Source organism: Gavia stellata, chromosome 3 (assembly GCF_030936135.1).
Source record: "Gavia stellata isolate bGavSte3 chromosome 3, bGavSte3.hap2, whole genome shotgun sequence".
NCBI classification, from domain to species: domain Eukaryota; kingdom Metazoa; phylum Chordata; class Aves; order Gaviiformes; family Gaviidae; genus Gavia; species Gavia stellata.
In genome coordinates this window covers 1,440,570-1,465,091 of record NC_082596.1, presented here as the reverse complement: position 1 = coordinate 1,465,091, position 24,522 = coordinate 1,440,570, and the positions used below count along the sequence as shown (strand labels likewise).

The 24,522-nt window shown below is 60.7% G+C and overlaps 2 protein-coding genes across 2 annotated transcripts; both read right to left on the bottom strand.

Annotated features, from left to right (window-relative positions):
• Positions 1-2,812: 2,812 nt before the first annotated feature.
• Positions 2,813-6,539, bottom strand: PYCR3 (pyrroline-5-carboxylate reductase 3). The gene is made up of 6 exons (XM_059815483.1): positions 6,458-6,539; positions 4,663-4,727; positions 4,201-4,380; positions 3,768-3,980; positions 3,542-3,634; positions 2,813-3,187 (listed from the first exon to the last, which is right to left on the bottom strand). Exons 1-6 carry the CDS (start codon positions 6,537-6,539, stop codon positions 3,005-3,007), a joined length of 816 nt encoding a protein of 271 aa, XP_059671466.1. The 3' UTR covers positions 2,813-3,004.
• Positions 6,540-11,237: 4,698 nt separating this feature from the next.
• Positions 11,238-13,917, bottom strand: GFUS (GDP-L-fucose synthase). Its single transcript, XM_059815509.1, has 10 exons — positions 13,798-13,917; positions 13,597-13,711; positions 13,246-13,374; positions 13,099-13,172; positions 12,748-12,881; positions 12,527-12,591; positions 12,260-12,326; positions 12,105-12,184; positions 11,792-11,891; positions 11,238-11,342 (listed from the first exon to the last, which is right to left on the bottom strand). Exons 2-10 carry the CDS (start codon positions 13,642-13,644, stop codon positions 11,287-11,289), a joined length of 753 nt encoding a protein of 250 aa, XP_059671492.1. The 5' UTR covers positions 13,645-13,711; positions 13,798-13,917; the 3' UTR covers positions 11,238-11,286.
• Positions 13,918-24,522: the final 10,605 nt, after the last annotated feature.

Sequence of the window (24,522 nt, the reverse complement as noted above, 5' to 3'; positions counted from 1 at the left end):
CACAGCACCGTTTGGTTTGGGGAGGTGAGAACATTGAACCATTGAATGAAAGAGAACTTCAAAGATCATCTAGTCCAACCCCCCTGCCTTGGGCAGGGACATCTCCCACTAGATCAGGTTGCTCAGAGCCCCGTCCAACCTGACCTTGAGTACTTCCAACGATGGGGCATCCACAACCTCTCTGGGCAACCTGGTCCAGTGTCTCACCACCCTCATCATAAAAATTTCTTCCTTAGCTCCAATCTAAGCCTACCCTCTTTCAGTTTAAAACTTGCTCCATCTTTCTTAGAAGCCCCCTTTCTATATTGAAAGGTGACAAGAAGGTCTCCCCGGAGCCTTCTCTTCTCCAGCCTGAACAACCCCAACTCTCTCAGCCTTCCTCCACAGCAGAGCTGTTCCAGCCCCCTCATCGTCTTCATCTCCCTCCTCTGGTCCCGCTCCACCCGGTCCGTGTCTGCCTTGTGCTGGGGACCCCAGAGCTGGACGCAGTGCTCCGGGGGGTCTCAGCAGAGCGGAGCAGAGGGGCAGAATCCCCTCCCTCGACCTGCTGGCCACGCTGCTCTGGATGCAGCCCAGGAGACGGTTGGATTTCCGGGCTGCGAGCGCACATTGCCGGCTCATGTCCCATTTTTTACCCACCAATACTTCCAAGTCCTTCTCCTTAGGGCTGCTCTCAATCCATCCATCCCTCAGCCTGTACTGACGTTGGGGATTGCCCCAACCCGGGTGCAGGACCTTGCACTTGACCTTGTTGAACTTCATGAGGTTCGCATGGGCCCACTCCTCCAGCCTGTGAGGGTCCCTCTGGATCGCATCCCTTCCCTCAGGAGCATCAACTGCACCACACAGCTCGGTGTCATCTGCCGACTTGCTGAGGGTGCACTCAATCCCACCGTCTGTGTCATCGATGAAGCTCCATCAAACCCATATCTCCAATTGAGCAGCAGGAATGTTGTGGGGGACCATATCAAAGGCCTTACAGAAGTCCAGGTAGATGACATCCGTAGCTCTTCCCTTGTCCACCGATGCAGTCACTCCATCGTAGAAGGTCACTACCTTTGTCAGGCACGATTTGCCCTTGGTGAAGCCGTGTTGGCTGTCTCTTATCACCTCCCTGCCTTCCATATGTTTCGACGTGTCTTCCAGGAGGATCTGCTCCATAGTTTCACCGGGCAGGATGAGAAGCCTCTCTTGAAGGCATGAGTACTACCAGTAAGGTAGTAACAATAATTTACCTGCAGCGAGTGCTGACTTTTTTAATAAAATAACAGAATTTAAACCATTTTTGTTAAAACTAGTGCTTACCAAAACGATGAAGGTCATCGACATCCTGGCTTTGGGGTTGAATGTGCCGCTTCTCTGAAAGACAACCTGAAAACCCAAAGCTCAAAAGCCTTAAGGAGGACACATGGAGATGGGGAACGGGCAGGGGCTGGGGTTAGCCATGTCACGAGCGCTAGGGCTGGATTTGGCCAAGGATTTTCAGATGTTGAAGACTGGTGTGGAGGACAAAGAGAGATGGAGACGCCCAAGAATGAAATCAGAAAGTAGCAGCACTTCACATTTCAGAGGAATCAGCAGAATCACCTTGGGAGGGACAACCTGAGGACGTGTAGGGACAGGACAGGGATAAAAACAGGCAGAAGAAGGACAAAGGAGCTACCAGGTGGCTTGGAAACCTTGAGGACCACTGCTTCCTTGCACCACGTAGGTGCCATGAGCCCCTTCCCTGGCTACAGGGTGAAGCGTAGAGATGGGGAGGGGAGATGGGCAGGCTTGAACTCCGTCTCCGGCTTTTCTGCAGCTTTGCTAATTAATTAGGTGCCTTGAGAAGATGCCCAGGGAGGTCATGCCTTGGCATGACCTGGCAGCACCGTAGGGCTGCGGCATCTCTCTTGGCTTGGTGCCGCACTGGCATCTGGTGTGACAGCATCCCTGGGGATGGGGTCAAAGCCATAGGAGCCGGAGGCTCAGCATCCAGCTGTTTCACCACTGATGTTTTGCCTGGAAAAAGCCTTTCATCTTCAAAGCGGTTCACAAATCATCACTAATTGCATCTGTGCAGGTGCCGGGAGGCAAACGAAGCTTAATTAGGGCGTGCAAAAGGCTCAGATCCTCTCCAGATAAGCAAGCTTTGAGTTCCTCCTCCCTTGATGTGCAGCACCCCGGAGCCAAGAGCCGGTCTGGGCTTCCATCCTCCCGCCTCGGTGCCGGAGAGGGACCTGTCTGCAGGACCGTGGTGCATCGCTGGTGCCTGGCCAGGGTGGGAGGTGGAGGTTTTTCAGCTGTTTGACTTCTTGCCCGTGGTTCTGGGATGTGGATAGCAGCTCCGTGTTCATACAGGCATCTCCAGAGCCTAGCAGAGGAGCCGGCGTCGGTGCACCCGTGTAACCCAAGCACCGAGCACCCCTGCTCGGCATTGAGGTGGGAAATCAAAGCTTTTCTCTGTGCTCACCCCCCAGAGCATCATCCTGCCAGCTCCCCACTTCTCAAGGTCCCTTGGCATCCTCACAGCACCTACGACGGTCCTCACCTCCTGCTGCAGGGATGCAGCCGCTCTGCCCAGCCCCAGCAGGCTTGACTTGGGATCAGCCCGTCTCTAAAACCCCGTCCCCATGTCCCCATCCCTGTCCCCGGTGCAGTACATCCCGGCACAGCGCCGGTGAGGCATCAGCTCCATCCCCGGGGAGCACAGAGCCAGCGTGGCATCAGCTCCATCCTCCACGGATGTCACCTCCCCGTGGAGGTGACCCCGTGCTGGGTGCAGAAGCCCCCCCAGGACTGAAGGGACCAGAAAGAGCCAAGCCGGCCATCGTGCTGCCCACGTTTATTCGGTCCCAGCCCTGCAGAAGTAGCACGTGGCGTGGACCCATCTCCCACCCCCAGCCAGGTTCTCCTGGGGATGTCAGGGTCCCCCTGCTCCCTGAAGGGGTTCGGACTGGTCCCCATTGCCCCTCCTGCCCCACAGGGGATGGGACGGAGGGGCTCGTTTGCAGCCACACCGCTAGTCCTCGGCCACGTCGCATGCCCGGTTGGTGGCCGCCTCCACGGCGTTCATGACAGTGGCCCGCAGCGCACCCTTCTCCAGCTGGTGCAGAGCGTGGATGGTGGTTCCTCCGGGAGTGCAGACGTCTCCTCGCAGCTTCGCCGGGTGCTCCCCCGTCTCCAGCATCATCTTCGCTGCACCCTACGGGAGACCAGGGTGGGTCAGAGAGAAGGGGACCTCTCAAACCCCCCTCTCCTTGGCCGGGGATGGGATGGCAGTGTCCTCCCATCGCCCACACCCCCACAGCGGGGGACAAGGTGTCGAAGCATCTATCCCACCGCCATGCCATTCGCTGTCTCCTGGTGATCTCATCTTCAGTTTCAAGAGGGGAAACTGAGGCAGGACACCATCCAGCACCTCCTCCCTCACTATGGCACCTTGCCAGGTGCCGCAGAGCCCGGGGCAGCAACGGTGACAGGGTGCCCAAGCCAGGTGGGAGCTGTGGGGCAGGAGGGAGAGGAACGACACTGTCCCCAAGCGACGGCACCGACTCACCAGCAGCGTCTGAGCCGCGATCCTGCTGGCTAAGCCGCCCGGCATGCCCATCTTCACCGCTCCCTCGGCCAAGGCTTCAGCGAACATGTAGACCTAGGGGAGAAGAGCATCGGGGGTGAGCGTGGCACAAGGGGGGACCCCAAACCCCAACGCCGCACGAGTGGGATTACTGCCGGTTTCCTGTGTCCCGCCGGTGAGCCGGTGCCCACCGAGCGTGGATGCTTACGTAGGCCACCCCACTGCCGCTGAGACCGGTGTGGATGTTGATGTAGGATTCGGGGACCTCCTCGCAGAGCCCGCAGGAGGACAGCAGGCTCTTCAGCAGGGCGGCTTCCTCGTCACCGGCACCGCTGCCTCGGGCGAAGACCATCGCCCCTGCCTGCACCACGCACGGCAGGTTGGGCATGAGCCGCAGCACCTTGGTCCCGGCAGGGAGAAGCTGGGGAGAGATGGGGATGGGAGAGGGGTGCCAGCTCTGAGCAGCACCCAAGGGTGCCCTGAGACACCGGTGGGTATCACCCATTGGGGCTGGCAGTCCATGGGGAAGGACCTGGGTGGGGACGGAGCCACAGCAGCGTGTCCTTCTCCACAGGCGCAGGTGCAAATGGGACAAGAAGGAGGAGGAGGAGGAAAAAGAGGAGGAAGAGGAGGAGGCTCACCCGCTGCAGCGTCTGGAGGGTGACGCCGGCCGCCAGCGAGACGACGACATGGTGGGGTCCCACGGCAGGACGGATCTCCTGCAGGACGCCCGGCAGGACGTGGGGTTTGGTGGCCAGGAAGACCAAGGTGCTCTCCTGCAGCACCTCCAGGTTGCAGTGTGTGGTCCGGCAGCCCGACTCCTGCCCGCGGGCAGGGAGAGGTGTCACAGCCCGGCACCCCGCACCCCCGGCACCCCCATGGGCAAGGCACCGTTTCATGCAGGGACACGGCTTGGGGACCCATTCTGGCCGCAAAGCCACCGAGGCTCTGCCTGGATTTCACCCAGGCTTGGGAAGGATGAGCCAAAGCCCTGTGCGGGGGGAAAAGGGTGCCCTGAAATCGTGGCGAGGGGAACCCCAACGCGCCTGGCACATCCCACAGCCACCGAGCAGGGTGGCTTGTCACCCCACATTCCCACTTACCCGCCAAGCGTCCAGGTTTTTGTCCGAGGGAGCGCTGGCCAGGATGCTGCTGGCTGGCACCTTCCCTTGGGGAACACGGGGACTGGGGTTAGCGGCCGGGGTGGCCCCCAGGGTGGTGGGGACACCCCAGCGCAGCCCAGGCACCCCGATCTCAGCCGGGATGTGCTCCTCTCCTCCAACCCCAGCCCGATCAGCCTGGGGGACGTAGAGGAAAGGGGGCCGGGGCCGGATCCTGCCAGTCCGGCATGAGCACCCCATGGCTCAGCACGAGCACCCCACGGGGACAGCTCTGGGCACCCCGTTGTGCCACGGTGCAGTGACAAGGGAGGTGACCCCAAAAGCAGGGGCCATCTCCCGGCTTCTGAGTAGGGGCAGGGCTGTCCCCACACTGCGCTATGGGGCAGGGACAACCAGGGACACCCCACGGCGGGGAGGGACAGGGCTGTGCCCCCACTATCTGTGGGGCAGGGACCCCGGGGAGGGGGGCAGGATGGGGCTGTCCCCATGTCCCCAGGCCACTCTGTGGGGCAGGGACCCCGGGGAGGGGGACAGGACAGGGCTGTCCCCATGTCCCCACACCGATCTATGGGGCAGGGACCCCGGCAGGGGGGACAGGACAGGGCTGTCCCCATGTCCCCACACTGATCTGTGGGAGGCGTAAGGACGCCAGGGAGGGCAGGGACCCCGGGGAGAGGGACAGGATGGGGCTGTCCCCATGTCCCCATGCCACTCTGTGGGGCAGGGACCCCGGGAGGGGGGACAGGTCTGTCTCCATGTCCCCACACTGATCTGTGGGAGGCATAGGGACCCCAGGGAGGGCAGGGACCCCGGAGAGGGGGACAGAATGGGGCTGTCCCCATGTCCCCACACCGATCTATGGGGCAGGGACCCTGGGGAGGGGGACAGGACAGGTCTGTCCCCATGTCCCCACACCGATCTATGGGGCAGGGACCCCGGAGAGGGGGACAGGATGGAGCTGTCCCCATGTCCCCACACCGATCTATGGGGCAGGGACCCCGGGAGGGGGACAGGACAGGGCTGTCCCCATGTCCCCACACCGATCTATGGGGCAGGGACCCCGGAGAGGGGGACAGGATGGAGCTGTCCCCATGTCCCCACACCGATCTATGGGGCAGGGACCCCGGAGAGGGGGACAGGATGGAGCTGTCCCCATGTCTCCACACCGATCTATGGGGCAGGGACCCCGGAGAGGGGGACAGGATGGAGCTGTCCCCATGTCCCCACACCGATCTATGGGGCAGGGACCCCGGAGAGGGGGACAGGATGGAGCTGTCCCCATGTCCCCACACCGATCTATGGGGCAGGGACCCCGGAGAGGGGGACAGGATGGAGCTGTCCCCATGTCCCCACACCGATCTATGGGGCAGGGACCCTGGAGAGGGGGACAGGATGGAGCTGTCCCCATGTCCCCACACCGATCTATGGGGCAGGGACCCTGGAGAGGGGGACAGGATGGAGCTGTCCCCATGTCCCCACACCGATCTATGGGGCAGGGACCCCGGAGAGGGGGACAGGATGGAGCTGTCCCCATGTCCCCACACCGATCTATGGGGCAGGGACCCCGGAGAGGGGGACAGGATGGAGCTGTCCCCATGTCCCCACACCGATCTATGGGGCAGGGACCCCGGAGAGGGGGACAGGATGGAGCTGTCCCCATGTCCCCACACCGATCTATGGGGCAGGGACCCCACGGAGGGGCAGGATGAGGCTGTCCCCGTATCCCCACAGCGTTCCACGGGGCAGGGCCCCCTCGGGCTGCCCCCCCCGCCCCTACCTGCCCGCAGCAGCCCCCGGGCCAGGCCGCCCGCCATCCGCCCGGCGCCCACGAACCCCACCCGCAGCTCCGCCGCCTCCATCGCGCCGCCCGCCGCCCGGACACGCCCCCTCCAGGCCGCGCCCCCCTCCCGAAAACACCCATTGGCTGCTATCTGCCCGCCCCCGCCCGCCCATTGGTGGCGCCTGGTGATAAGAGGCGGGGCCTGGGAGAGGGGCGGGTGTCTGCGCAGGTGCGGGGGCGCCGCGGGGGGGCGGTGGCTGCGTCCGGGGTGGGGCCGCTCCGGTCCACGCGTGGGGGGACCCCCCCGCGACCCGGGGAAAGGGGGGGGGACACCCGGTCCCCAGCCCTTCCCGGGGCGGGGCTGCACCCGAGGCCCCTGGGTCTATGGGGGGGGGGTCGCCCCCAATAGAGTGGGTCCCCCTCAATGTGGGGGGGGGGGGGTCCCCCAAACCTCTCCCTGGATTTGGGGGGGCTGCTCCCGGCCTCGGGGTGCTCCCCACCCCCTTTTTCCCCGCAGGACCCACCTTCCCCCCCCCCCCCCCCGCCATCATGCTGCCCCAGAGCTGTTGGGCTCTGCTGCTCCTCTGTGCCGCTGCCAGGTTTTTTGGGTGGCAGAGCCTCGGGACCCCCCCGGAGGAGTTGGGGACCCCCCCGGAGGTGGGGATCCCCCACGATGTCCCCTTCGAGATGACCACGGGTGACAAGCGGTTCCGGGCCGAAGCCACGTGCTGGGAGCTGTCACCGCCAGACTCCGGCCACCATCAGGTGTGGCAGTGGGGCTCCCCCCCCCCCCCAACTTCCAGCTGGGAAATGGGGGGCCCTGGGACCCCCCTACCTTGGGCAGCCGCTTTGCCAGGCGTGGGGTGCCCCACACCCACGTAGGATGGTTTTGGGGGGGGTCTGAAGGCCAAATGCTGCGTTGGGCTCACACCTTTCCCCTTAATTTCCCACCCAACCCCCTCCCCAATCTGTACCCCCCACCCCAGCCCTGCTGGGAGCACCCATGGGTGCTGAGCCCTGCTGACACCAGTGCTGCCACCAGGTCGTGGTGCGGCTCCGCTCGACCTGCGCCGACCCGAGCGAGGAGGAGGTGGCGGCGAAGCTGGGGGTGGACTTGTTCAACTGCCAGGCCAGTGCCGGGGGTCGCCGGAGGTACCCCTGCACCCCAGACACGGTAAGGTGCCAGGACAGGGCACCCCAAATCCTGTTTTCTCCAATTCCACCCCAAATCCTATAGTAGTCTAACGCAATTCCCCCCCCTCAAATCCCAAAACTCGTAGCCACAAAGCCCACGCTGCGCTCAGCCACCTCTGCTCAGCCTCTCATCCTCATTTTGGGGTAAAACCAGCTCTGTTTAGCTCATTTCCCCTGTGGCAGATGGGGGGTTCCCCTCCTGATCCCCTTCCCAGCCTTGCTCACTTCCGAAGGCTTTCCCGAAGTCTCTTTCCCCAGCGCGGCGTGGGATGGAGATTTAAACACTGAGGGGGCTCATTTTGGGGGGTGCCCGTGGGGAGAGCCAGCATCCACCTGGGATGTGATGGTGGGCATTGCCGTGGGGGGCTGTGGGGCCACCCCCCCCATCACCACCCCGCTAATGTTCACCCCAGGAGGAGCTGCGGGAGCGGCCGAGCGGGTGGCCGCAGCCGAGACTGGAGACCCCCATCCACCACAGCCTGGAGCAGCCGGTGCTGGATGAGACCCTCTTCGCCGGCAGGCAGCACCGGGTGGCCCCGCTCACGGAGGACGGTGCCCAGCGGATGGGTAAGAGCTGCCGGCCGGGATGCTGCTGCGTCCCCGTGTCCCACCTCGGGGACCAACCCAACCTCTCGTGCTTCCCTACAGGGAATGTGAGCAGCCGTGGGGCCGCAGGGCTCCGGGAAGGGCACTGGGTTGTCCTGTCCGACCTTCACCGCACGCAGGAAAGAGCTCGGGAGGTCTATTCCCAACTAGGTGGGAAGGCGGCGAACCCCGTTCCCAGCTCTTTTTGCACCGGGACACCCCTGGGTGCAGCTTCCCGATGCCGTATCCATCTCCTCTGCGTGCAGAGAATGACTTGGCCCTTCTCCTGGCCCAGCAGCGTCAGATGGAGGAGGTGATGGAGAAGCTGCGGTGGGTCAACCAGAGCCTGGGGCTGATGCTGGCAGCTGTGGAGGGTGCACAGAGCCGGCTGGAGAACCGTCTGCAGCACCTCTACACCGTCCTCGACCCAGCCGGTGAGCTGGGGATGGGTGCTGGAGGGCGGATGGGTGCTGGTGGGTGCCAACACCGGGCTCTTGCTCCCCATCCCGCAGGTCAGAGCCCGAGTGCCATCTCCACCTGCATCCTACATGGCTCCTACTTTGTGCTGCTGGTCGCACTACTAATGGCCACGCCGCCCTGTGCTGCCATCCTCCTCCTCCTCTTCCTCGCCTCCAGTGCCTTCGTTGAGCTCCTCAGCATCCCGGCACTCTCCGCTCTCCTGGCCCTTGCTGTGGCAGGTGGGGACGGGTGTCGGGGGGGACCTGGCTTGGGGACACGCCACCCTGGGGGTGCTACGGGAGTGGGCTGGGGGTGCTTCGCTCTCTCCCACCCTCTCGCTTCCCCGCAGGGCAGTGGCTGGTGGCGGCCGCCCGCCGCCGTGCTGGGGGAACCCGGCTGGTGACTCCCCGGGAGGAGCCCCGTCACCGGCTCACCTCCACCCCGGAGAGGTAGGAGATAGCTGGGAGGGAGGGCATGGCACCCTTGGGAGCTGCCGGGACCTAGCCTGGGCACCCATCTTGGGTGTCCCATCCTGCTGCCATCTGGCAGAGGTCCCCAGGGTGGGCTGCTGGTCCCCAGGAGGGGGCAGGACACATCTTGGTGGCTTTTGGGCACCTCATCCCAGCTCCCTGCCCTATTTCTACCCGGAGGAGGGTGTGGGGAGGCTGGAGAGGGGGCTGCCGTCATGATAGCGACACAGGAACCTCCAAGGCGATGGGGCTCTGGTTTTCCTTCTTCCCACGTAGGGAATATGAAATAGAGCTATTGCAGGAGGAGCTGGACAGGATGGAGATGAGCTGCCTACAAGGTGAGAGCTGGCCGGGCTGGGGGACGTGGCAGAGATGACCATGAGGTGGGATGTGTGGTGGCTGTAGGACCGGGGCCTGAAGTCCCAGCATGTCCCCATCCTGTGCTGGGGCATGTGTGTTACCCCAGAGTGTCCCCAGGTTATGCTAGGGCTTGTGCACCACCCCAGGGTGTCCCCTTCCAACACCTGGGGACAGCAGCGCTGGGAGTGTGTCACCACCCATGCCGTGTTCTTGCAGAGCCCTCACGCCCGGAGCAGCACCCAGTGATGGCAGGGGACCCCCATGGCTTAGCAGGGCAGGTGTCACCCGTCCCCGGTGGCCGGAGGACAAAGCTGAGCTCATGTCAGGTAAGCCTGAGCTGGGGGTAGGTGCTGGGTGGGATGTCCCCAGGTTGGGCCAGACCCTGCTCCTGGGGACTGGCTGGGTCCCCCTGAGGATCAGGTCCTCTAGGGCTGGGGTGTCCTCATCGTGACTGCACCTCTGGGTGCTGGACACCCCGTTGGGAGAGGGGCCAGGGCTGGGGATGTGATGCACAGGGAGAAATTTTGGGTGGAGGGGGGTGTCCTGCAAGGATGGCCAAGGCACCCATCCTGTATGACCCACATGTCCCCAGGGGACAAGGGACATCTCCTGCAGGACAGGAGGGTCAGTGGGGACGGAGGATGCCCTGTCTCAACCCCTTCTTCCCCAACCAGGTGACGCTGGAGCCAGCCCCGGGTGCTGGGAAGCGCTGGGAGCCCAAACCCTGCAGCCCGAGCCAGTCTCTGACCAGCGATGTGTGAGTGGCCAAGCATCGGGGACATCCCTTCTCCAGGGACACCAGGGGCTGGTGTCACCTTGGGGTGCAGCCAGTGACCTGACAGTGGTGGGGGACAGCCCCTCTGGGAGCTTCTTGGGGTGCTGCTGCTGATGGGTCTCTCTTCCATAGGTACTTGCTGTCCCCACGGTCCCCATGCCAGGGGCTCACCAGGGCCAGGCAGCGGTGCCGGAAGAAAGCCATTCCCGGGCAGAGCTTCTGCCACGTCCATGCCACTGGTTGAGCCTCGTGCAGCGGCTTGGCTGTGGACTCGTCCCCCCATGTTTGACCCTCTACCCCCTCCCAGAGGGGTTTTAAACCCTTTTTTGGCTCTTCCAGATCCTGGTGGAGAACATGTGGTGGTGCTCAGGACCCTAAGGGTGCCATTCAACGAGGGTACGGGACCGTGCTGCGGGGCGGACGCTCCTCATTCCACCAGTTTTATGCTATTTGCATATATTTTAATAAATGCCATATTTACAGCTGGAGCCTTCCCCGTTCTGGTCTTCCCCCTACCTGATGCTGGGCAGGGGTGGCTTTGCTGGGGGCTTTGGAACCATCCCCACGTGCCGAAAGCAACAGCACATGCCCGGCTGCCATTCCTGTGCCGGAGGAACCCTGTGCCGGAGGAACCCTGATCACCTTCTCTTTATTACAGCTAATTAGCAGTGTAGCCCATTACAGCTCAGCAGGAGCCACCAGCTTCTTGCATGTGGCCAAGGTAGCGGTGGTGGCTCCAGTTGGTGGCTACCACCCTGTCTGGGGTGCCCCAACTTCCCCCACCACCACCCTGGGTGTCCCATACCGCTCCCAGCAGTGGGCAGGAATGTGGGGGCTGCTCCCTGGGCTCTGGCCCCCTTTTACTTTGGAAATGTCACTGTCACCCCCCCACCCCCAGCCCTGTCCTCTGCCCCAGCAAAGGACAACCCTGAGATGAAGAGGATGGTGCCGGGTGATGCCGGTCCCGGTGCCGCATTGGCCTGTCACTTCCTGGCGTTGGCGTAGTTGGCGCTGAACCAGGCACAGGTCTCCTTCACGGCTGGGGAGGGAGAAGATGGGATGGGTTTGGGGATTGGGAATGCAGTTTGTTCATAGAATTGTCGAATGGTTTGGGGTGGAAGGGACCTTTGAAGGTCATCCAGTCCAACCCCCTGCCATGAGCAGGGACATCTCCAACCAAATCAGGTTGCTCAGAGCCCCGTCCAACCTGACCTGGGATGTTTCCAGGGATGGGGTATCTACCACCTCTTTGGGCAACCTGGGCCAGTGTCTCACCACCCTCGTCATAAAAAATTTCTTCCTTTTATCTAGTCTGAAGCTCCCCTCTTTTAGTTTAACACCATTACCCCTTGGTCTACCTCAACAGGTCCTTCTAAAGTCTGTCCCCATCTTATAAGCTCCCTTTAGCTACTGAAGGACCACCCAGATGCCACCAAGGCTAATGGTAGTGGGTAGGACCTCCCTCTTTCGTGGATTCCCTCATCTCACCTTGCCTGAAGGGTGTGAACTGGAAGCCGGGCAGGTAGCGCCGTAGCTTGGCGTTGCTGGCCGTCTTCTTGAACTGCCCGTCCGCCTTCGTGGTGTCGAACTGGGGCAGGAGGGATTAAGGGAAACCAAAGCGGGGAAAACCAGGTCTCGCTCTGCCCCACTGCATCCTGCCTGGGGCAGGAGGGATGCTTGGGGTGCTGCTCTGGACCGTGGCATCTCCCCTGGAGCCCTACAGCTGCTGGTGGAAAGTGGGGTGCCCCCCATGCAGCAGCAGCCCTGCGAGCGAGGGGGGCCAGCCTGCGGTGAAGGATACAACAAGCTCTCCCCTGAAGTCCATGGCCTCCACAATCGCCTCTGCTGCCTCCCTGATGGAGACTTCATCTTCTTCTCCCACTGTGGAGAAGGGCGTGATTGTGGTTGTTCCTCTGTCCTCTTGGAGGGGGGTTATGGGGGGCAGCGGGGGCTTACCTGACAAAATGATGGGTTCCACCTCATCGTATTCCCGCAGGACCCAAAGGAAGAGCCGGGCCAAGTCCTGCGGAGAGGCAGACAGCTCTTGGGCGAGGGTGGCTGCTATCCCCCAGCCCTCCCAGCGCAAGGGGACCCAACCCTGAGGATGGCCAACGCTGCCCAGGACAGCCCAGGCGGGCTCAGACCCTGCCGGGGTGCAGGCACCGTGCCCCCCCCGCCCTCCCCAAGCCGTGGAAGGCGAGCGCTCACGGATGCCACGCGTACCAGGGAGTAGATGAACTGTCTCCTGGGCTTGCCCGTGCCCCAGACGGTCAGAGCTGAGCTGGTCTCTGCGGGAGGAAGGAGAGCATGTCCATGAGCATCAGAGCCACCTCCCCTGCCGCTGACTTACCCTGCAGAGCTCCTGGACCAGGTGGGGGGGGGGAAAATAAAAAATAACCCAACCCTCCCAAAAAAAAAGCCGTAAGAAGTCCTGCCGCACTCACCTTTGGCCAGGTAGACCTTATGGATGAGCCCCGGCAAGACGTGGCCGTCCTCGATGTTGAAGTTGTCGTGCGGCCCGAAGACGTTGGTGGGGATGACGGCGGTGAAGCGGCAGCCGTGCTGCTCGAAGTAGCCCCTGGGTGAGAGCACGGGGGATGCAGGTGGGTTGTCCACCAGCTTCAGTCGCCCCATCTCTGGCACAGAGCTGTCCCCGGAAGACCCCAGCCATCTGCTGAGCCCAGGTATCTTCCCCAGCTCCATTTAATTCCTGGGAGCCCCGGGGAAATCCCCTTGCCCTGATAACCGGAGGGTGCTCGTAGCCTGCTAGGGCTCTCCCGTGTCCCACCCCGCACCTATTCTGGATATCGATCATCCTCTTGGCGTAGGAGTAGCCGAAGTTGGAGCTGTGAGGTGGCCCGTTGTGAATCTGGGGACAAGAGAGCGGAGAGTCAAGCAGGACAGGGACCCCCTGGGCTGTGCCCGGGGACGGAGATGCTCACCATGCTCTCATCGATGGGGTACGTCGTCTTGTCCGGGAAGATGCAGGTGGAGAGGCAGGAGACCACCTTCTGCACCCCCGTCTCGTAGGCCGAGTGCAGGACGTTGTCGTTGATGTGGATGTTTCTCCTCTGGGGATGGAGAGATTTGTCAGATCTGTGGGGTGGAGACCCCCAAAATCCTGCGCCCTATGGATAATAACTCATTAATAACTCCAGAAACCGGAGGAGCTCTGGTTTGGCCCTGGGCGCAGAGAAAGCCACGTCCCTGTGTCCCCACGTCCCAGCTCGGGGAGGGCAGGGGGTTGCAGCATCCTCGGGGACCGTGATACCGCCCGTTTGCCGCGCGCTCACCCAAAAATCCAGGTTGTAGCGGATGTTTTTGAAGAGGCCCCCGACCATGGCAGCCAGGTGGATGACGTGGGTGGGCTTGTGCTGCTCAAAGAGGGCTTTGGTCTCCGTGGCATTCCTGGGATGGGAAATTTTGGGGTTCAGCAGTGCCGAGGCAGCAGACCAGAGGGGTTTCCAAGCGAAAACCCCACGCGGTCGACTCACGTCAAGTCGGCGTCTCTGGAGGACACGAAAATCCACTCCTCATCCGGCCGCCCCTCTCCATCAGCCACCACCTTCTCGATGGCTCTCCCCACCAAGCCGCTGCCACCCGTCACCAGGATGCGTTTGGCCGCCGGCACCGCCACCTCCGTCATGGCCAAAACCCTGCGGGGAGTGGGGGGGGGGTGCTAAGCCGGTGTCACCCTGGGGTGCACCCCGCTATGGACTGCTGAGCTCAGCCCCACCCTGGCATGGGTGCCCGTGAGCATCAGCCACGTGCCAGGCCGGCAGGATTATTTTTTCGGGGGGCTTTTACCCGCTTCTGCCAGCAAAAGCGAAAAGGGAAGCGGAAGCGGTGTGTTTGGCGGTGACGCAGCCCGGCCGGGGCAGCAGAAACTCGTCAGCTGTAGTTAGTAATTAATGAAACCGGCCCGTGGGCTCCCCGGGTGCCGGTGGCACCTGGGCTGGGGCCAGATCCTGCCACACGGCATTGCCCGGCCTCCGGAAACGGGGGCTCACCCAACACCCCCACACCTCCCCTGCACCCCAAATCTCCCCCTGCACCCTGGGTCTGCATGCCCTGCCTCCCCCTGCACCCCAAATCCCAGGTCTGCGCCCCATGCCTTCCCTGCACCCCAAATCCCAGGTCTGCACCCCACACCTCCCCTGCACCCCACACTGTAGCTCTGCACCCGCGTCTGCACCCCACACCTCTTCTGCACCCCAAACCCCAGGTCTGCACCCAGGTCTGCACCCCACACCTGCCCCGCACCCCAAACCCCAGGTCTGCACCCCACACCTCCCCTGCACCCCAAAACCCAGGTCTGCACCCAGGTCTGCACCCCACACCTCCCCTGCACCCCAAATCTCCCCCTGCACCCTGGGTCTGCATCCCACGTCTCCTCCTGCACCTCAAACCCCAGGTCTGCACCCCACACCTCCCCTGCACCCCAAAACCCAGGTCTGCACCCCACCCCTCCCCTGCACCCCAAACCCCAGGTCTGCACCCCACCCCTTCCCTGCACCCCAAACCCCAGATCTGCACCCAGGTCTGCACCCCACACCTGCCCCGCACCCCAAACCCCAGGTCTGCACCCCACACCTCCCCTGCACCCCAAACCCCAGATCTGCACCCAGGTCTGCACCCCACACCTGCCCCGCACCCCAAACCCCAGGTCTGCACCCCACACCTCCCCTGCACCCCAAAACCCAGATCTGCACCCAGGTCTGCACCCCACACCTGCCCCGCACCCCAAACCCCAGGTCTGCACCCCACACCTCCCCTGCACCCCAAACCCCAGATCTGCACCCAGGTCTGCACCCCACACCTGCCCCGCACCCCAAACCCCAGGTCTGCACCCCACACCTCCCCTGCACCCCAAACCCCAGATCTGCACCCAGGTCTGCACCCCACCCCTCCCCTGCACCCCAAACCCCAGGTCTGCACCCCACACCTCCCCTGCACCCCAAACCCCAGGTCTGCACCCAGGTCTGCACCCCACACCTGCCCCGCACCCCAAACACCAGGTCTGCACCCCACACTTCCCCTGCACCCCAAAACCCAGATCTGCACCCAGGTCTGCACCCCACACCTTCCCCGCACCCCAAACCCCAGGTCTGCACCCCACACTTCCCCTGCACCCCAAACCCCAGATCTGCACCCAGGTCTGCACCCCACACCTGCCCCGCACCCCAAACCCCAGGTCTGCACCCCACACCTCCCCTGCACCCCAAACCCCAGATCTGCACCCAGGACTGCACCCCACACCTGCCCCGCACCCCAAACCCCAGGTCTGCACCCCACACCTCCCCTGCACCCCAAACCCCAGATCTGCACCCAGGTCTGCACCCCACCCCTCCCCTGCACCCCAAACCCCAGGTCTGCACCCCACACCTCCCCTGCACCCCAAACCCCAGGTCTGCACCCAGGTCTGCACCCCACACCTGCCCCGCACCCCAAACACCAGGTCTGCACCCCACACTTCCCCTGCACCCCAAAACCCAGATCTGCACCCAGGTCTGCACCCCACACCTGCCCCGCACCCCAAACCCCAGGTCTGCACCCCACACTTCCCCTGCACCCCAAACCCCAGATCTGCACCCAGGTCTGCACCCCACACCTGCCCCGCACCCCAAACCCCAGGTCTGCACCCCACACTTCCCCTGCACCCCAAACCCCAGATCTGCACCCAGGTCTGCACCCCACACCTGCCCCGCACCCCAAACCCCAGGTCTGCACCCCACACCTCCCCTGCACCCCAAACCCCAGATCTGCACCCAGGACTGCACCCCACACCTGCCCCGCACCCCAAACCCCAGGTCCGCACCCCACACCTCCCCTGCACCCCAAAACCCAGACCTGCACCCAGGTCTGCACCCCACACCTGCCCCGCACCCCAAACCCCAGGTCTGCACCCCACACTTCCCCGCACCCCAAACCCCAGATCTGCACCCAGGTCTGCACCCCACACCTCCCCTGCACCCCAAAACCCAGATCTGCACCCAGGTCTGCACCCCACACCTGCCCCGCACCCCAAACCCCAGGTCTGCACCCCACACCTCCCCTGCACCCCAAACCCCAGATCTGCACCCAGGTCTGCACCCCACACCTGCCCCGCACCCCAAACCCCAGGTCTGCACCCCACACTTCCCCCCCGCGTGGGCGGAGCCTGTCCCCGCAAACGCTCCCTGATGGGGCGGGGGGGATCCCGTCTCACCCCAGCACGGGGGTTCGGCTGGGTTCGGCTCCGCTCGGCTCGGCTCGGCCGGACCCTCGGCGGGGTTCGGCGCGGCTCGGCGGGGCTCGGCTCGGCTCGGCCGCGCCCTCGGCGGGGTTCGGCTCGGCTCGGCCGGCCCCTCGGCTGGGCTCGGCGGGGTTCGGCTGGGCTCGGTGGGGTTCGGCTCGGCTCGGCCGGCCCCTCGGCTGGGCTCGGCGGGGTTCGGCTCGGCTCGGCGGGCTTCGGCTCGGCTCGGTGGGGTTCGGCTCGGCTCGGCCGGCCCCTCGGCTGGGCTCGGCGGGGTTCGGCTCGGCTCGGCGGGGTTCGGCTCGGCTCGGCCGGCCCCTCGGCTGGGCTCGGCGGGGTTCGGCTCGGCTCGGCTGGACTCGGCCCCACTTCCTGCCTCCCCGCCGCCGTCACCGGGCGCCGCCGCTCGGCTCCTCGGGAAATGGAGTCCGCGCCCGGGGACACCGACAGCGGGACCTTCCCCAGCACCGGGGGACACCGGCACCGCCGCCCATCGCTCGCCCTGGGGGGGTGCTGCTGCAAGCCCAGGCACCTGCACACTGTGGAATAATTGCTGGAGGTAATTCAGTTATTAAATTCCTATTAAAGGTGCAGCACTGAAGAAATCTTCCATGGAGTGCGGCGGATATTCCAGTAATCCATCCCAGAGAAGTTCCCTGGGGAACCGTAGGTGTTGGCCACACCGGGGGAGCTTGGTGCGCTGACTCCAAGAGAAACTGCACGGAGGATGGAGCGGAGACACCAGACTCTGCGATAAGACGGGAACTGGAAGGTGCTACGGAACCGACAAACTGCGTATTTACCACCCGGAGCTGCGTATTTACCCCCCCGAGCCAACAGTCTGTCATTTTTTGACAAAATACTATCCTTTGGGTGAACTTTGCTCATTATAATCTCATTATAATACCAGAGAACACACCTCCATCCCAAAGCTACCCACCTCCAAGGCGCGACCACCCCTCGCCGAGCTCGCGCTCTGAATTTTTCTCAGTCTATACCTTTAAAAGCAGAATGAGAAACTTTTACACCAATTACAATAGCGGTATGTATGACTAGAGTCACTCAAGCTCCCACCTGTAAGGACAAATAATATAAAAAAGTCTTAAGAGAGGAGGGATGCCAGGGAAGATACCATCGCAGACCACCTTTGACACCTGGGATCAGTCGACGGGCTGAGCCTCTCTTCCCCCCCACAGGGACGCCTTTGGGTAAGATTCGAACACTTGGTTATACCGAGTGCTTCCCCGGGAAACTTAGAAATCTCTATAGAGTTGCTTTATAACTTAACGTGTTTGTAGCCAGGCTATATTACTCACATTCTTGGTATTTGCACATGCTTTGCAAGCAGTAATTTTATCACCGGCAATCCAAAAGAACTTGTGTATCTGTTGCTTCAATAAACTGCACTATTCACTAAACTAGCCGTGAGAGTTCTCATTGAACGCCACCAAATCCCTTAAGTGTGGCCGTGCTAGTTCATGGAACGCGACTAGACTGAAAGTGTGCAGTGTTACAAGTGTATCCGTAATCGTGAGAGTTCAATACATTGAACGCGACCGGACTTGTAACATCCTGATGGTGTTACGAGTGTATCCGTAATCGTGAGAGTTCAATACATTGAACGCGACCGGACTTGTAACATCCTGATGGTGTTACGAGTGTATCCGTAATCGTGAGAGTTGAACACATTGAACGCAACCGGACTTGTAACATCCTGATGGTGTTACGAGTGTATCCGTAATCGTGAGAGTTGAACACATTGAACGCGACTGGACTTGTAACACAGAGAATTGGGCATCACTCAGAATCTAAGCCCAGCCGTCCCCAGCCCCTCTGATATCTGAGGACAAGCTGGAACGCAAGTGGCTTTATTTTCTGCCAAATTGCCTTGCCCTTAAACGCGACACACACCTGCACACAGCAGGCAGTGGTGCAGAGGAAGGGGGTGCAGGGGACGGGGGTGACAAAGGGCTCGTCGAAGGGGATTTCGATGAGAAAAGGCTTAATCGTCTTTAACGCACTTAAACTGGGATTAAAAATGAGCAGAGCTTTCCAGTGGGTGGGGATGGTTTCAAAGACATACCCCCCCCCCCAGCCTCCAGCTGGCGTTTCCGTCGGGATTTCTGCGAGGCAAAGGCAGGGCCTTGCACTGCCCTAAATTAAAATGGTGAGGAATGGGATTAAGGGAGACCCAGCCAGGAATTCCCACTTTTCCCCCCAAAAGACATATGGCCCCGATGTCGAAGAGTGGTAGGATGTCACGGCTTTTTCACCCCTTTTCTCCCTCCTCCTTTTTCCCCGGTGAGATCTGGAAGAGGAACATGCCCTTTTCCTTTGGGAAAATCTCAGGAAAAGCTGAATCCTCGGGGATTCCCTTCCAGAGGGGGGTGTCATTTTTTCTCCCTGCACATCGAAAGATGTCACCTTGTGCTCATGTGACCAGACGTGTCCCATGGAAGCATCCGGCCCCTCTCCCAGCTGGACGCGTCCCAGCATGCCTCCAGCCCTCCCAGGGCTTTCCCAACTCCAAAATCCTGCTCCCATGAGCGACTCCAGCCCTGGTGCTATTTTCCCCCCCATGATACAGGATGCTCTGGCTGATGTCATATGCAGAGCCAGGGATGAAGCACTGAAACTCCTCCTCCATGCCACCTAATCCTTTGTCTGCCCTGCAAACAGCATGTCCTCTTTCATCCTCCATGAGACACCAAGGTTTGGCAAGAAGAAACCTCACGTTGATGTTTCCTGCATGTCCCACTCTACCTGCACCGGCTCAAGGCAGGGGGATGAATCACAACCACCTTACATCCAGCTTCATCCACGCTTCCAGCTCGCCGCATGATAAAATTATAGAAGAGAAGGGTTTGGGTTGGAAGTGACCTTTAAAGATCATCTAGTCCAACCCTCCTGCCATGGGCAGGGACATCTTCACCTAGATCAGGTTGCTCAAAGCCCCATCCAACCTGACCTTGAGCACTTCCAACGATGGGGCATGCATTAGATGAGCCAGGGAAACGCAAAAGGCCAAGGAAGATTTTCCAGGTGCCGGTGGGAGGGTAAGAGCTTCCTGCTGCATCCTATGAACTTCGGAGACTAATTAGGGGCAACCCCTGTTTCGGCCAAGGAATAGCTGGGAGGTGGGGCAGTCTGAGCTGCTGCGGCAGCAGCTGAATAACCACGGTGCTGGATTTAAATATGGTAATTCTGGAGCTAATTACCAAAGCAATGTTAAGGCATGAGGGAGGATCACAGGGGAGAGGTGTAAACTTGTAGTGACCGCATTGGATGGAGCAGGACTCTCTTGTTAATGAAATATCACCCAGGCTTTTGATATTATCTAGCAAGATCTTGTGAGCTAAGGATGAAGGCCTGGAGGAGACCCATTAGGTCAACTGAGCAGGTCTCTGGCGTGACATGAACCAGAGGACAGCCCAGGACCTTGCAGCCGTCAGGATAAAGCTTGGGTGGCTTGGTCATATCCCATCGCCATTGGAGAACCTCTGCTTCATCTGACGCGTTGTTTCTGTAACGAAGCTTCCTTGCGGGTGACCTCTTTTTCTCGAACCGGTCTGGTTTTGGCTCCAGCCCCACACCCTGCTCTGCCCTCCCCATTCCTCCCAGGAAAGTGGGGCAGATGGGTACCAGCTGTCCGGATGCAGCCCATCCCAGTGTGGAAGTCGGCTCATGATGCTGCTGCATGGCTTCAGCCAAGCTCCAGGAGCCCAGGTGAGACACGCCAGCTCTAACTATCCCTCTCCCACTTGGATTTCAGTTTTGTGGCTCTTTTTTATGCTTTTAGGTAGACAGCACACCAGCAGTGAGCCCCTTTCCAGGTGATGTTCTGCAGTACAGCCTGTGCCTCCCTCCATGCATGATTTCGGCTGGCTGAACCTCCGTTTTGTCCCAAGCAGCCCAGCTCCCACCAGTTTCCACAGGGGATGGGTGTTGCTCCCCACCAACGTGCAGCCCCTTGGCAATGGGAGAGTTGTCCAAAAGCACGGGACAGTCTTGCAGAACCACAGAGGAGGAAGGCTGGGATGGGAACGGGAGCGACGGCCACAGTGTTTCCAAGACCCCCTTGCTCTTCCTAATGATGTGAGGTTACTTAGCATATGAAATACGAACCAGGAACAGTTCAAATGGAAAATTTCTGACTTGGGATGGGACAGGAATGAACTGGACCCCGTGCAGGCTCCCAGCTCATGGGATCAGGATGAGCGGCTGCACGGTTAACATCCTTGCCATCATCACTTTGCAGTTGGCCCTGCCGAGTCCAGTCCTCTTGAAGGAGGAAGACAAGGGGAAAGGCCACGCGTGGCTGCAAGCTGCGACCGCTCCATGACGGGCTTTGGGGCTGCTCTGAGAGCAGGGTCCTGGCTGGGTGGCTGAGGGTCCCATTGGGAGTCAGACACTAGGAGAGGTGCCGCCTGTTTCACGTGCAGCTCAGGAGCGTACCCTCCAGCACACCCCTCCTGCGGCATGCCTAGCTTGGGGGTCTCCTAAGGATGGGGTGCAGAGAACTGGGCAGGGGGCAACCAAAGGGACCTGGCTTCCTCAGGGTGGATGGGAGAGAGGCATGTGCTGGTCCATCCGTTCTCTGGGCAGAGGGCAATGTGGCTGTGAGCATCCTCCCAGCGTTCCCTTGAACCCGTCTGAGCTGACTGTGCCCAAAATGAGCGGCTCTGGAGCAAGTTTGGGCTCAGACATGCTCTGAAGCATGAGGTAGACATCCCGCCGGGCCTGGCTGCTCAGGCACGTCGCAGAGCTGTGGGGAGGTGAGATCCTGCACCCATTTCAGTCCAAGGGCTGATGTCAAGCTGGCTGAACTCCAGGGCGAACAACTATCACTCATAAGAGCAGGTACTACTTGAGTTTGTCTTCTATTGATTAGACATTACTTTAAGATGAGCTGAAGTAAGCCCCTCAAGGCCAACAAAGCATGTCTGCAGCGGAGATGCGCTATTTACACGAAATCACAGGATAAAAAGGCCAAACAGATCCAGACCCATTCTCCCTCTCCTTGCCCAGCTCCAAGGCAGGTGATGTTGGTTTTGATTTTAGGGAAGGGCTTTGTTCCTAGGCAAAAACCTTCAACTTTGAAACGAGGCCGACTCCAGCTGTGCACAGAGCTCTCCAGCACTCTGGACTCCAGCTGCTTTGGAGGCGTTCTCTTAATTTGCTTTTGATGAATATTTTAGTGCTGCCAATAGCCCTGGAGACTACAAGCTCCTGTCTCAGCCAAGAAATCACCTGTTTTGCAGGAGCCTTTTATTTTTCAATTACAGAGAGTGAAAAATAAAAACAAGGAAGGAGAAGAAAGAATGAGCAGCTTCAGTGATAATTTGGGGGGACGAAAGATCTTTAGTACCCAAAGATCTGGATTTGAGTGCCCGAGTTTGGAGGCACAGAGGTAGGAGGGTGGCACAAGGATGTTCCCATCCCACCAGCTCCTTGGCCATGCAGTCCTGCAGAAACCCCACCTTCCCAGCAGAGCAGGGTCAGGGGCTTGTTCCTGCACCTGGTGCTCAGTGCCCCATGCGGTGCCGCAGGGTCCCCACGGTGAGGAGGATGGTGAGCTCACAGAGGGGGCTCTCTGTGTGACCTCAGAGCAGAGGGATGGTGGCTTGGGGTCCCCTGCACAGGTGGTCCAGGGACCCTGCAGCAGCGGGGTTGGTGGTCCGGAGACTCTTGCATGGGTCCCTGCAGTGAAGAGGGGATGGTGGTGTGGGGATCCCCCCAAGGGTTCAGCTGGGGACCCCACAGCAAGGTGAGACCGTGGCCTGGGGACTCCCATACCGCTGGAAGCTGGGCACGGTGACACGGGACCCTGTGTGTGTGGCCCTGGCACCCCGCCGTGAAGGAAGATGGTGTCATGGGGACTGCCAGGAGATTGGTCTGGGGAACACAGCAAGGAGGGCCATGACAGGGGACCCTGCGTGGGTGTCCCTGGCACCCTGCAGCAAGGACAAGAAGTGCAGGGTCTGTTGATGTATTTATTGATGTCAGATTTATTTGGGGGGGTGTTATTTAATCAGGGCATTTTCCCTCCCTCTTGCCCCTCTGAGGTCTCTAACTTCTTCCGTGTGAGGGGTTTGGGTTGGGTTTTGGCAGCATTTCTACTCATTCATTCCCTCGTTCACCTCCCACCCCTCCCAGCAGTTGTTTTGGGGGCTGTTTTGTGAAGATTACCTATTTATTGGACTGGAGGTGTTGATTTTGGGGTGCTGAGAGTGGCCTTCTGGAAGCTTCCAGGAGCTTCTGCAGCAGCTGGTGCCTGTCAGCCATCCCCTGATTGGCAGGTTGTTAGCTGCCTCCCGATTGGCAGGTTGTTAGCTCTCTCCCGATTGGCTGGTCGCTGAGGGTGCTGAGGCAGTGCCTGGCTGTGGTGAGGGAAGGCTGCGGCCGCGGGGCTGAGGCTGGTGAGCTCTGGGAGAGCTGGTGAGGCCCGTGAGAGGCCCAGGGGGAGCGGGAGCTAAAGTTTCCCAGGTGCAACTTGAGGCCACTTCCACCGCATTTGATCTTTCCCCCTCTTTTTGCCATCTCGCAGTTGTAGGCGAGCGTGCAGCACGTGGCGGCAGAGCCGAGGCCCTGGTGGTGGTGGGTGCATGCCAAAGGGTTGATGAATGGTCAGGCCTGCCCCGATTGAGCCGAGGTGAGTGTTTTTCAGGCTGTTCATCAAGTGAGCAGTGCTTATTGCTGAGGAAGATACAAGGGGAGGTAGGACAGAGTGCTGTGCGACTGGGTGTCCATAAGTCCACGGGGCCTGATGGGTTGTAGCCAGGAATTCCAAGGGAGAGGGCTGATGGCCTTGGGAGGCCAGTGCTCATTGTCTTGGAATGGTGATGTGCCTGGGAGCAGTTCCTGAAGACTGGAAGAGAGCTCATTGCCCTCCTATCTTGAAGAAGATCATGATGGAGGATCGTGGACAGTAGAGGCTGGTGAGCTTGGCCTGATTTCTGGGGAAGGTGATTGAGGAAATCCTTCTGGAAAGCACTGTCAGGCCCAGGAAGCGCAAGAAGGTGCTGGAGAGCAGTCAGCATGGATTTCCAAAGGGAAAATGGTGTTTGACAGAACTCTGTGCCTTCAAGGTTGAAGTGACTGGGTGTTGGACGAGGGGAAAGCAGTGGCTGTTGTTGAGCTGTACTGGAATGAAGCCTTTGTCAGTGTCTCCCACTACGTGCTCCTAGAGAAGCTGAGAAAGTATGGGTTGCATAAGTGGCCAGTGAGAGGGAGTGCAAAGTGGCTGAAGGGCTGGGCCCAGAGGCTTGTGATCAGCGGCAGGACAAGAGGCCATGTGCACAAGCAAAAAGAGATGGAATTCCGTGAGCAAAGAAGGCACTTTTCCAGAGTGAGGGTGGTGCAAGAGTAAAAGAGGTGGTGGAGTGTCTGTCCTTGGAGATACTGAAAACCCGAGTGGCCATGGCCCCAGACAACCTGCTGTACTTGAGCAGGGGGGTTGAAGAACATGTTCTCCAGAGGTTCCTGCTGAACTACATGATTCTGTGATTCTGTTGGCTGGGAGGGCGGGAGAGTCATTGTAGGGAAGAGAGTTAGTCAAGTGTGTGCTGGCATGGGGAGACTTTGTGAGAGGCATTTGCAGGTGAGCGGTGTTGTGTTGAAGCCTTTGAGCAAGTGGTGCCCGTCTGCCATGTTCAGGAAGCCACGAGGCACTGGTGTTGGGGGTGGCATATCTCATAGAAGAGGTCTTGTTGCACTTTTCCACCCACCCTGATGACCTACTGAGCCCTGTTTTTTTTTCGGTGAAGTTGGAATAGCCTTGGGAGAAGACAGGAAGTGGAGGCTTTTGAGGCTGGGATGCAGGAGAACTTTTTGAGGGAAAAGAGTGAAAATGCAGGAGCACCAAGTGGAGGGGAGCTGGTGTGAGGTGCAAAGAAAGAGGTGGGAGTGGAGGAGGAGATACATGGGCAACGTTTCCAGGCAGCCCGGGCAGGCCCCTTCCCTGCCTTCTTGCTTGGTGCCTTGA